General features: G+C 42.4%; 1 protein-coding gene and 1 pseudogene across 10 annotated transcripts in view; one reads left to right on the top strand and one right to left on the bottom strand.

Annotated features, from left to right (window-relative positions):
• Positions 1-13,117, bottom strand: part of ICA1 (islet cell autoantigen 1) — a 132,564-nt gene that overhangs the window by 9,032 nt on the left and 110,415 nt on the right. For 6 of the 10 annotated variants that reach the window (XM_039862312.1, XM_039862264.1, XM_039862258.1 and 3 more), the window contains exons 11-13: positions 13,018-13,080; positions 12,873-12,905; positions 3,680-3,949 (exon numbers count right to left, since the gene is read on the bottom strand). In XM_039862312.1, coding sequence (XP_039718246.1) covers positions 3,680-3,949; positions 12,873-12,905; positions 13,018-13,080 — 366 coding nt within the window. The remainder of the gene's footprint in view (positions 1-3,679; positions 3,950-12,872; positions 12,906-13,017; positions 13,081-13,117) is intronic. The other 4 variants (XM_039862323.1, XM_039862291.1, XM_039862272.1 and 1 more) reach the window with 2 other exon arrangements.
• LOC120602607 (uncharacterized) lies at positions 10,957-11,075 on the top strand (annotated as a pseudogene).

Raw genomic sequence — 13,117 nt, forward strand, 5'->3', positions numbered from 1 at the left:
CTCACGGAGAGCTAGGCCAATGGCGAGACTGAGTTTGAGTGCACACGAGTGACATGCGGGTGTCTGCTAGCACAAGGCGAAGATTTCGTAGACAATCTCAACTTCAAATATTCTACTCTGGAACATCCCCCACTCTTGTGGTTGACAGGGACCCTGTCTCCCACACCCACACTCTTCCTCCGCCATTCCTGCTCCTTCGGGAACATCCAGGGAGAGGCCTGAAGGAACTTGCTGGGGAATCACGTCTGCCATCAGAGACAAGGTACTGAGAGGCAACAGAACATATGGTCCAAGGCAGATTCCTGAGTCACAAGGCTCAGGTTCAAAACCTGGCCTGCCTCCTACAAGATATATGATTTCGGGCATATTACTTAGACACTCTATACCTCTGTTTCCTCAGTTTCCTGGGCTATAAAATGGAGATGATGACAGTACCTGCCTGGGAAGGGTGTTGTGAGGATTAAGTTAACAGGCATAAAAAGCACACGGGACAGTGCTTGGCTCAAAATGTGTGCCATATGGAGTGCCGGTAATTGTTGGTTTGCTAGCTACTAACGGCAAATTCACAGAATCACACAATTTTAGAGCTCAGCATCTCTGAAATGGGGGTTAACCCAGGGATAAAAGATAAAACCTACTTGTGGAAAGGTGGAATGAACACCTTTGGGTGACTTGGGTGTCTCCTCATACATTATTTAGTGAGTCATATTAATATTTCATTTTACAGACGAGAAGGCAAAGGCCCAGAGAATTTGAGGGGCCTGAATAATTGTTCCAGAAGGAGTGAAGGGAAGGGGTTTGCAGAACAAAACCCAGCTCTGCATGCCCTACTGTTTCTTTGTTTCACTGGGCCAATATGCCAATAAGCCTTTCTATTCCACATTTAGTTTGGCTACTTATTTATTTCAGTGGTTTAATTTTTTGAGATGATCTGGATAATCAGGGGAAGCAGTTTCAATATGAGATGTTAAAAGTTTAATAGTTATTTAAATGCTTTTGGAACTCATGTATATAGATGGATTTTTTTAGACCATGGATGCAGTGGGAAAAAAATCTAGAGCTAACATCATCTTTTCCTCCATTTTGCGGGGCCGATGAGTCCTGACAAAAGCACAGAATGTGGTTATAAGTGCATTACAGGATCAATCATTGAAGCAGGGAGCCTGTTTTTTATTTGTACCACATGTTCTGAAGGTTCCCTAAACCAGGCAGCAGCATCAGGGGTGGACTGCGGGAGCCCTTGCTGGGAGTTGCTAGGTGTGATTCAGTTCAGGAAGCTGAAGGGATTTCCTCTTTCAAACCCTTCAGTTCCACTTTCTTTCTGTCATTTTGAGCTCTATAGATATTCAATTTGTAGCTGTTGGCATGCAAAGGAAACAGGATAACTCAGAGGTTACAAAATAACTCCTTCAACATTGATCTTGATATAGAATCCTAGCAGAGGACGATCCTTTCAGGTGGTAACTCAGATCATGTCCATCCTTGGCCCAGGATGCTGCGATGGTTCTCAAGTCATGAGGCCCTGTGTGGTCCAGCTTCTGTCTCCTCTCTGAGCACCTCTCCCCCTTGCTCTGTCGGCTCCAACCACAGGGCTCTTCCTGCAGACCCTCGTCCAAGCCAGGCACGTCCTTCCCTTTGGCACTGGCACGGGGGTTCCCTCTGCCAGATCTGCACATAGCTGGTTCTCTCACCTTCTGCAAGTCCTGGCTGAGATCTCATCTTCTCAATGAGAAACTTGTTTAGTTCTACAGGCTGACCTGCAGCCCCCCAACACTCCTTATCCCCTGGCTCTACTTTTTCTTTTCTCAATAATGTCAATCAGTTTCTAACCCACTATGTGGCTGCTTCTTTATTACGTTCATTGTCTTCTCTTCATTAGAATGTGAGTTCCATGAAGGCAGAAAAAGCCTTGTCTTTTTTGTTCTCAGAAGAATCCCCAGGGCCTGGCCCTCATTAGGACCCAATCAATAGTTGTTGAATGAATGAGAAACTTGACAAAGTGCTTCTAGGGTGGCAGCCTCAAGGCAGAAACAAATGGCATCATTTGGAGGACCTTTCTCTCTTTCCACAGTAGAGCGCGTACTTCTTTCTCCCTGTCAGCCCCAAGTGTGGTTCTGTGCCTTCCCCTTGGACTTGGGGCAAGGCCGAAGTGCAAGACCCTGGCCTAATGTTCTTGTCATAGCTCTTGGGCATAGTTCTGGGGACCCTGCCAAGGGCCCCCGTGGGCCCTGAGCTCTTCTCACTCTGCCCGCTCAGGAAAAGGGCGTGGAGCTCTGACTTGTCTGTTGTTTGCATGGGACACTCACAAGTGAGTGACACACAGCCGCTCTCTGGCTAAGTGGGAGTACTGCCATCATCATGCCCTGTTGGCATCAGGGGCCCTGGAGTTTCTAAAGCTGGGGGCCCGAGTAGGATTCATCCCGCAGTACAGCTGGAGAGTCTCTGGCAGCCTCGAGATCTGAGTTGTGGGTGCCCGCTCTGGCCTTCCAACTCTCCCACAGCTTGTTAGCACCTCCACCACAGGTAGGTGGGGGTGAGATGCAAGTCACTGCTAGTATTGCTTATCTGGAGCTCCCGTGAAAGAGATGGTGAAACGCAGAGCAGAAAAGTATTTTTGGATTTCATTTATCTCTCTTATCTCTAACTCCATTTCTGAAAATAAACAAGATGGCTACAAAATAGGCCTCGCAAAGGAAGATAAAAGGAATCGTGTATTTCATTAAAAAGAGAGAAGACTTTTGTGTCTTGCCCACCAGCTCTTGCTATGTTCATGATCTCATCTCCAACGACCTAAGGTTTTCATAATAGCCCGTAATTACTTAATCATTCCAGCTCTGCCGTTTGTTCTCAACTTTAAGTGCCAGATAAACAAGTTGTTTATTAAAGAGGTAGCCTAAATCCATGGTAAAAACCCAAACCATTTGAGAATATCTTAAAATGTGGGCTGCTGGTGAGCCTTGACCCCTTACCAATATTGCAGACCACTTTAGATCAGTATGGAAACTATTTCTGCTATGGCCGGGGATGCACGGGATGGTTAAACCAGGTGTTTCAAGCAGGAGAGGAACAGCTGAGCTGCGGGCCCACTCAGGGCTGGAGTGGGCCAGGATGGAGAGCAAGCAAGAACTAGATAAAACTTATTGTGAAAAGAGTTAAGAAACCCAGGGTAATGTCAGCTGGCACTTGAAAAGAGCTCACATCTACAGGGATGTGGAGAGCTTTGCCTTGTGAGAGCATATAGGAGAACTCAGCGAAGGCGGTGGCCAGGCAGGGGTGGGCGACCTAGCAGGGCTGTGGCTGTGAGGGTAACCTGACCCTCCCCTGTACGCCACGGAAAGGTCTAAAATCAAAGCAAGACAATAATATTGGGAACCACCCCTCTCGCCTTTCACTAACAGAAAATGTTAACATAGGGAGAAAATTAGGAGAAGGAATAGATTTTAAACCCCGCACCGCATCTTAAAGTTGGAATGTGGCTCTTAAGATTTCGGCTAAACAGAATTATAGCTGAAAACTAAAGAAAATTACAAAAGGAAAAAAAAAGATGCTAGATATAAAATAAAAATCAGAAAACAAACAAACAAAAAAGACAAAAAAAAAAAAAGAGGAAGAAATTGGCCTCTGATTTTAAGAAAATGAACAGACAGAAAAACCTCATTTCAATCCCCATAGTACATACCTTGTAGCGAGGCCTGTAAGTCTTTCATATTTTGGTCTAAAAGCTGTGACGGAAGGAACAGTGAGCCTGTCTGGGGCTTAGGGTCTGGCTCTCCCGGGGCCACAGTGGGCGCGGGCTCCTTCAGCTGATCGTCTCCAAACACAGCAGCCCACTCTTTGCTGAACTCACCCTCCTCCAGGGAGGAAGCGTTGAAGATCTCACTCAACAACAGCAGGTCATCTTTGTCAGCACCTTCGGGTTCTGGAGTCCCTGTTGTTGGGCCCAGGCAAGCTGATCGAAGTGAGAGAACACAAAACATATCATCATCAAGGGCCCCGGATCCTCGGGAATAAAGGCAGTGGGGGCTGAGATGGGACAGACTGGGCAACGACTAGATTGAAGAAAAAGTTTATCAAAATACAAACTAATCCCACTATCGCTTCTTTTAAGAAGTTTCAGAATGAAATTTCTAGTTCCATCTTCCCTCATCCAGTTTCTGAGCATCATTAGAATTGCACTGAAATAGTCTTCACAAATAGTCTAAGGTTGTTTGTTTATTTGTTTGTTTTTAAATATAAAAGCAAATTTATCACCACACCATTTCTCAGCTAGTAAACAAAGATGAGATTGAAAGCACGTGGGAGACCTTAGTCTCCCACGTTTGTACAGCTTCTTGAATCTTCCCCCACAACAAGCCCTAAATCCATAGCCAGCACAGCCTGCCCTGCCAGCGAGGATGCGGGGAGGCCCCTCACCGTGCCCTAACTGGCCCAGGGAACGAGAGGGGGCAGAGGATGTCAGGAAGCTCGATGATGAGCAAGAAAGGCACCCTTGCTTCCTTTTATCCTTTGCTGCAACCTGACTGCATAAAGGAAAGAAAAGGCAGGTCTGCTTTCCCTGAGGGTAGCAGTGAAAGGATGACAGGAAGAGAGGGCAAATTATGGAATCACCCAGAGGATGAGCTGCCTGGGCCAGAGACACAGCTCCAGCGTTGGAACGGGCACTGGATAGAGCGGGAGCCCCTGGACCACCCTTTACTTGCTGTGTGACTTCAGCAAGACCTTTAACCCCTCTGGGCCTCTGTTTTTTCATTTATAAAATTATAATATTAATGCCTGTTGGGAAGACCAAAAAAACAAAAACAAAAACCAACCAAACAAACAAAAAAACCCCTTACACCTCACTGGTCCAGAAGGAAGACTTCAAGGAAAAGATCTACTCTTACAACATAAACACTGACAAAACACTGAATAGTGAATACTAGTAGCATGGAGGCATTCCTGCTACCAGAAATCCTAGAACAAGCCCTTTCACTGAATTTTCTACATGTTTTGAAAACCAAGGGCTGATGGTTTTATCAGCTGTGGCATTGTTCTGGTATCTAATTGCCACTTGGAAACTGCAAACGTTTTTGTTATATACATCATGAAGCGAAGGAACAATCATGATTTATATATTCTCTGAGCTACACTGGAATTCTGATACTCGATCTATTTTCAACCACAGTTTCTATAAAGATCTACAGATTGAGGGGATTTTCGATGTGCTGAGCAGACTGGCTATAAATCAGGGAGTGGGGAGTCCAGTCACTCTCACATCGCTGTGGTTTATAAACAGTTGGCAAAATATCACTTTAATCAGACAACCGTCTAAATCTAAACATTCTCACTGTTTGTGTTACCAGAGAAATTTGCACTGAGACGTAGCCCGTAGGTGTGGCTATGACAGGATGTGACCATCAATATGCAGTTATGCATCCACCCTCCCTCTCTCGATCTCTCAGCATCACCCTTTTTACCTATCTGTACTTCCTCCTTTCAGCTGGGACTGAAATGCTCAAACTCTTTTTCTCATGGTTTGCTTTGTGGTATGACTGAAACCAGGTGATTGCTGAACCAAACCCGTTTTATTGGAACCCGTTCAAATTAATGTGTAGACCCTAGAGGAACAGATGACTTTAATTGAACACTGGAAGTTCCGGGCGTTCCTCCTGAAGTCATTTTCAAGTCCTCCGCTAGGTCAAACCCTGGGGGGAGGCGTCATTGCTTTCATCCAGATGTCAGTCCAGGGAAGGTCATGACTAACATTAGCAACAACAAATAATAAACTTTGAGGCTTCTAAAAATAACTGTGGACTGGAAAAGCTCTATCTTTGTTTTCACTGTTTAGGTTTTGTGCGATGGATGATATTTAGAGTAGATTCCTGCGGGTTTTGCTAACTTAGGATCACTTCCCCCCTCTCCTTCAGTGTTCTCGTTGGGGGACACCACTTAAGATGCCTCATCACCCTCATCCCAGGTGAACATGTGCACTAAGCTGGCCATAGTCCTTCATTCCTCAGGCCACAGTGACTGACTCAGGGGTGGGCACATGCCAGAGGGTTCTCTGAGTTTGGGATATGGAAGCTGGATGGAAGAGAGTTCTTTTTCTTTGGGATTCCAAGTACTAAAGATGCAGTTTTGAGGCCCACAGTGATGGAGACAAACATAGAGAAAAACAGCATCAAAAGTTGGAGAATCCTGACCGTCTGAGCCCCTGGATCCAGCTTTGTGTGTCCTTAGTTACATGGCCCAATATCCAATATATTCTTTTCTTTTCTTTTTAAGTTTAAAGCTAAACTATTTAGAGAAGGGATCTGTTACTTTCTACCAAAAGATTCCTCACTAATATTGTATCCTATCAAACTCACACTTAGTAACAGAAATGAGAAAAAGGACTCGTGGTGAGGATAATCATATTGTCTAAAGCTATTTCTAAAGAATCTGAGATCTACCATTGAATTTGGCCTATTACTTAGTATCCTGGTGATTTAACAGTTAAAATAGGCTGCACTATGGACATTTTCTCTTTTAAGAGAACTTATTACTTAGCTAATAGCAATGAAACTGGCACTGACTTGAACCAGAAAACAGAGAAACCTCCCAATTATTGCCCTGATAATTAAGATGCTTGAGATTACTATACATAACTTGTAAGAAAAAATTACAAGCAGAAAAGGACAGGGTTAGGTCCGTAAACAGACAAGTCGAGACTTGAAAAATAACCCGTCTGTTGGCTCTTAGGAATCACGCTATCCTTTTAACTGGAAATAATTCAACTCAACTGTGAGAAAATGAGGACACACATGGAGATATGATAAGCTCTTTGAGAGAAGCCCTGGTAAGAGCTACAGAACTGGAGTCAGACCTTCTGTCCAGAGGACGAGCAAATATTGCTCCTAAGTTATGACATCGTATCCTGCTTATCTTAAAGGATGAACGAAGGTTGTGGAGCTCTGAGGTGTCAAACCTACAAATGCTACACTAAGCCCCCTTTTCAAGATCTTGAAAGCTTCTCAGTCTCTGTGTTTAGTTTCATGTCACATAACCCAACCACAGACATTAACTACAAAAATAAAGGCCAACAGACATGACGTACTGAAATTCTCACCTCAGCCTCCAACTCTATGACCCTTCGTGATGCTCTTCCTTTCTAAGATTAGCCCTCCCTATGCTTGCCCCTTCCTTTTGGAAGCCTGCGTCATTCGGCCCCAGCATCTGCAGCCTTTCATTCTCCAAGGCTTCTTCTCCCTGACCTTAGAAGATGAGTGTACATTGTCAGTCTTCACTTGATACTGCCATCTCCTGTCACGTTCTCCTTCGTGTTACTGCTCCGGTTTCTTCTACAGCCACACACTCTACTCTGCCACCACTCCTCTTTTGGCTTCCTGTAATCAAGTTCCTGCCCCCACCATACACTGAAGTGGCCCGTGAGGTCCTCATGTCCTCATGGCCAGCCCCAACCCCCTTTTCTCAGGCCTCAACCTCTGTAGCGCTTCGAACAGTTGCTCGCTTTGGGAATGACTCTCCTCAGAGTCTCTATGAAGTGGCTTTCTTGGATGTCCCCACAGCTTCTTGACAATACTTTCCCTGCTGCCTCTTCCTACTCCAGGTGCCCTTAAGGTCTCTTCCTAAGCCATCAGATCTTCCTTTCTTAGTTCTCTGTAGAAGACCTTATTTATTCTCATGGTTCCAATCTCACTTGGGAAGATTCTCAAATTTCCATCTCCAATTCCAACTTTTTCTTTTTTTTAAATTCGGATGGCAAATTCCTTACCCAGGGACCTTTCAGCATTTGCCCACTGGTGAGCCTGCTGGCACTCCATAAAAGGCACCCTCTCCATGTATACCTTTGCTCAGCTCAGCTGCGAGATTACTACTCCCTTATTCAAAAGCCTTCAGTGGCTCTCTCTGACTACGGAGCAAAGTAACATTCCTTATAGTGGGATTCAGGACCTCTACAGTGAAGCTCTAATGCAGCCCTTTCATTAACACTGCCTCCAGGGAAGCCTACAGTTCGGCAAAACTCTTCCTCTTGCCAATTCTCAAACATGCTTTCCTGCCTTCCTGTCTGGGAACCTGCTGTACTTTCTCCCAATGAGATGCCCAAAGAGAAAACTCAGTCTTGACTGGAAGGGATCTTAGAGATTGTCTCCTCTAACTAACTCATTTTACAGATGAGGAAAAAGACACAAGCCCAAGGTCATATGATCTATTAGGTACAGACCTGGCTGGGGACCCCTGGCTCACAGGTCAAGATATTTCCTCAGGCAGCACACTGCTTTCACTTCAGAGCCTATTAAGGATCATCCCATATATAAACTAATATTTAAGCTTTTGTAGTTTGGAGGCTTTATAAGGTCAGATGACTCCACTGGCAGCCAGGCAAAGCTTGGCATGATGGCCGAGATAGCAGAATCACTCAGCATGTTTGCCCTGCATTGCCCAAGCATTCAAAAATAAAAACCCTATGCTCCTGGGAAAACGTTCCTTAGGAAAAATGATCCTGAACCAATGAGGCCTAACTGATTCTGACCCAGTGAGTTTTCAATGAGTGAAAACTGACATATAGAGGAAGCTCTCTTAAGTTCACAGAGTGTGGGTGACAGAAAGCTGATGTGGGAAACTGGTGGCAGCAATATTTTTGAAATCATACTGTTTCATGACTTCAGCATAAATTAGGAACACAAAAGGTGGAAACATAGACCAAAAATGAGAGCACAGGAAAATAGACAGATAAATGTCACATAAGTTACCTTCATCTCTGTGTGTGAAACAGGAAGACTGTTTCTTTGGTTTTCTCCCTGGTCCCCACTCTCGACATTATGACTAATTGTAAAGGCCGCATACTTGCAGCACACATGAAAAACCCCAAACACCGACACTACCCTCACATCACCCAAAAGAGAGTTTGGGGGGGGAGGGGATGATGGGTAGGAAACCACCTCGCAAAAAAGTCTAACAAGAAAAATATTCTTCATTATCAAAGGCTCTGGTAACAAATTGTACTTGTTTGGAATTCAAGAATACTGCTTCTAAAAACTCCCTTCTAGTGAAAAAGACATAGACAATAACAAGAACAGATGGGGGAAATCCACTCCCACCCACTGTCTTGGAAACAACACACACACACACACACACACACACACACACACACACACACAGAAAAGAAAAAGAAAATACCTCCCTTCTCCCAAAACTCAACAGTGCTAGACCCTGAGTAGGTACTCCAAAAAAAATTCTTTTGGGTGATCCCCCCTCCCACCCCCACTCCTCCATTTTAACATTAGATCTTAACGAGCAGCAATCTAACTGAGAAACTTGAGACGTGGGGCAGGGGAATATCTACACAGAACACTACCGACTACATGGTGATCAAGAAAGAAGAGTATTTGGTTTTAAAAGTGCACCCCTATTTTATAGCAGTTCATTTGAGGATGCTAGGAGAGACAGAGATAAGGGAAGGTGTATGAGAAAAGGTAACGAGCTTAGTATTTGCTACGTTGTATGTGAGGAAGCAATTGGATTCTCTGTCAGCCATTCAGAACCCGCAGGAGAAGGTTCTGAATGACTAGCGAGGACCTGGGCACAGGGACAAAAATGCATATTATTGCTATGGACTAAAGGTTCTCACTCAGACCTATGGGAGCTACTGAATGAGCTTCTCAGTCATTCTGATGTTTGGCCAGAATTTAGAATCATAAGCCTGGAAGTAGTAAACTAAGAAGTAGCAGAAGATAAACATTTAAATCGTTAATATGGACAACTGAAAAATTTAAAAATTGGTTCAGTTAGTCTTGTCTTAGAGAGGGATCTTTTGAGTAAGGCCAAATGATGAGATTTAGGTGATGTGAATTCATCTAATGCTCTTTTGCTTAAACCACTCCTTTCTCTTCGGTTATCTGATGGATCTTTTTCTTTCCCAATTTAGTGGAACACAAAAACTTTCTATATGTTAGAATGCATGAATTGAGATTGAGATTGTTACATGTGGTCACAAGGTGATTTCAGAGCCACTCTCAAGTATCTCAGAATATCACTTAGTTTCTTTTCCACTTAAAACGTTTTTATGAACTGGCCAAATTCTGGGTTTCCATTATATTATCTATTTTGAGGGAGAAAACACACTTCATTATGACACTGAATCAGAGTGATTTTCTGGGTGACAGCTCCTCTAGAACTGTCTCCTTGCTGTTGTCACGAGCATTGGGCTTTCTGATAACGCTCAGCCATGACCTAACGGGATTACCACTGGGCATGAACGGTCCCCCAAGCAGCAGGGTGCTAGAGTTTATCGCCCCCAGGACCCATAAAGTCAGCCATCCCTGGATTGAGCTCTTTTTATTTCTTGATTGTTTAATGTCCTGCATATCATAATCAGTGTTTTAATTCAGGATGTGGGCCTCCCGGCAGTTTTCTGAAGGGCACACATTTTGAAGTCAACTAATTAACTGAGCATTCTTTTTTTCAGTCATCCCAAGTTCTCTGTGCACTGAGAATATTTTTAAACTCATGGCCGTGTTAATTTTTAAACTGATGCTATCCTAGGGATTGCCAATGCAGAAGAGGTAGATAATGGGAAAGAAATTATGTGGCATTGCAGTTAACCGAGAAAATGTGTAGATCAATTTTTCTGCCTGAGAAAAAATACACATTTAGGGGAAGAGCACATTCATCTATCTTTAGAGTTAAACTGAGCTCTCAAAAAAAAAAAAAAAAAAAAAAAAAAGGACATGAGCTGCTATTCTATGAAACAAAGACTGTGTAACTATAAACGAATATGGCAAAAGTTGTTTTAAATAAGTAGAAAGATATCAATCTTATTCCAATGTATCTTGGCACATGCTTTGGAGGAGGTTTATGAAAGTAAGCATGTAATTTGGACAGTAGTAGCATTTCTGATTTCATTCTATTAAGAAATGCATGATTACTGGGTTAGTGTTGCATGTAGCATTATTACTAAATTAAAGAAAAACTCCAGTCTACGGCCATGCTACCCCGAACAACCCCGATCCTGTCTGATGTGGGAAGCTAAGCAAGGTCGGGCCCGGTTAGTACTTGGATGGGAGACCACCTAGGAAGACCAGGTGCTGTAGGCATAAAAAATAAAAAAATAAGGGATTGTAAACTGACAAGGTCCTTGCAATCTGTGAGGTCAACCAAAGGTTGCCTCGCCTAAAAAAAATTTAAAAAAAGAAAAAGAAAAACTCTAAAACCAAAAACTTTTTTTGTAAGAAAGAGAAACCTGAGAATGTAGACTCATATTTGCTTGTGTCTGTGTAAAAAACTGCTGGAAGGATACAGTGGGGGATGAGAATATTGGCATAGAAGAAAGGGGCGGGGTGCAGGAATGGGAGTGAGAGTTTTTTTTACCATATATGTTTTATCATTTTGGTTTTTTGTACCAATGTAAATATACCACCTATTCAAAAATTGTTTTGTTTTTTTTTTAAAAAATAATACAATTAAATAGGAGATAATAAAATTAAAGAGCAGATTACACACAGAGGAGGTTGGGCATAGGAGAAATAACGATCTTCCCATTAAAAAGTTAAAGCATATGTATAATGATAAATACATTTGTTAAATGTTAAGATTTATTAAAACTAGATGATGAGTATTACAACCTTTATCTCACCTATATAAATCTAGTTCCCCTTTCAAAAAATAATTTTTAAAAAACACCCTTTATTCCATCAAAATATTCTATCTGTTAAGCCACGAAAGACAAGTTTTTATGAAAATGGAGGCCAAGGAATGGCAACTTGCATTAACTATTTGATTACTTTTTATAACCTGGTATGATTTCAATATTTATAAATAAGTAGTCACTCTGATAAAATACGCATGGACATTCATGAAGTAGTACACAGTGTACTATTTCTTATTCCTCTGTTTTTTAGATTTTCTTCATCTCTCACTCTTGGAATTAAGTCCAAATACAGCTCAGAATTAGTCAAGAAAGTCATTGGCTCTAGTTAACTGAAGCCCATAGGATCACCTTGGCTCATTTCTAGTCCTGTAAGAAACCTGAAAAGACCAGGGCCGACTGCATGCTAGCCAGCCACCCAGGGCAGGGGGTACTCTAGAATATAGCTCAGAATCTCAAGGCTATTTTGGACTCCTGGTAAACCATTAGAAATAAACCCTTGGGAGTATGGAGAGCAAAGGTTATGACAAGGTTAAACATACCCAATTTCCTGGGATTACATAAGACTATGCATATCTCATACGAATCCATGATTCTGGATTCTCTTTTGGAGGGTTATTCAGTAAATGATTTTAGGTTTGGTGAACTTGGGTTTGGGACCTTGTCAGCAAACTCTCCTGCATTTAACTAAGGCTCAACTGAGATGCAGCACAGTACACCACCAGAACACTTCTAGTCCTACTATTTCAACCACTTACCATTGAAGAGTATCCCTATGTCAGAGACCATGAAGACCCTTTACATACATGATCTCCAACCCTGACAATAACCCAGCAAGACTGTTGGTATTGGTTTCATTTTACGAACAAGAATGACAAGGGCTGAGAGAATTTAAATATAAAGCAAATTACTCAAGGCCATTTAGGGTAGAACGAGTATTCAAATTCAGGTCTATCTGATTCTGAAAGCCATGTTTTTTCTACTGCGACACAAAACCTTTGACATCGTAACTTTTAGCTTTAGTTTGAACATTGTGAAATTAATTATACTAAGGATGACAGATCCACATGTAATAATTTGTGCCTGAGCATGTTTAAAGTAATTTATAAAGAAAAATGACAGTCACCTGAAAAATCTGCTTGGGAATGCAAAGCTATTCCAAAGATAAACATTGCATTTCCTGCATGCAAAAAGCAGTATTAAAAATTAAACAAATTGTAACCCCAAAGAAATGCATAAATCTTACCACCTTCCTCAGATTTCACGTTTAATAGTTCATCTATCGGTCCATTAGAGGAGGGGGAAGAAAACAAAATCGTGAGTTAGTTTCATTTTGTAAGGAGTTTGAGTCAAATTATTAAAATCGAGTTGTTTTCTTTAATCTAGATTACCTGAGCATGCATTGTGTGTAGAGCTTTTGTCTAAGGCAGATAAAACACCTTTTTCTTCTTCAGCTGTAAATATAATGTATGATCGGTTAGCACCAGTTCA

The sequence above is a fragment of the Pteropus medius genome, unplaced genomic scaffold (assembly GCF_902729225.1).
Source record: "Pteropus medius unplaced genomic scaffold, Ma_sr-lr_union100, whole genome shotgun sequence".
NCBI classification, from domain to species: Eukaryota; Metazoa; Chordata; class Mammalia; order Chiroptera; family Pteropodidae; genus Pteropus; species Pteropus medius.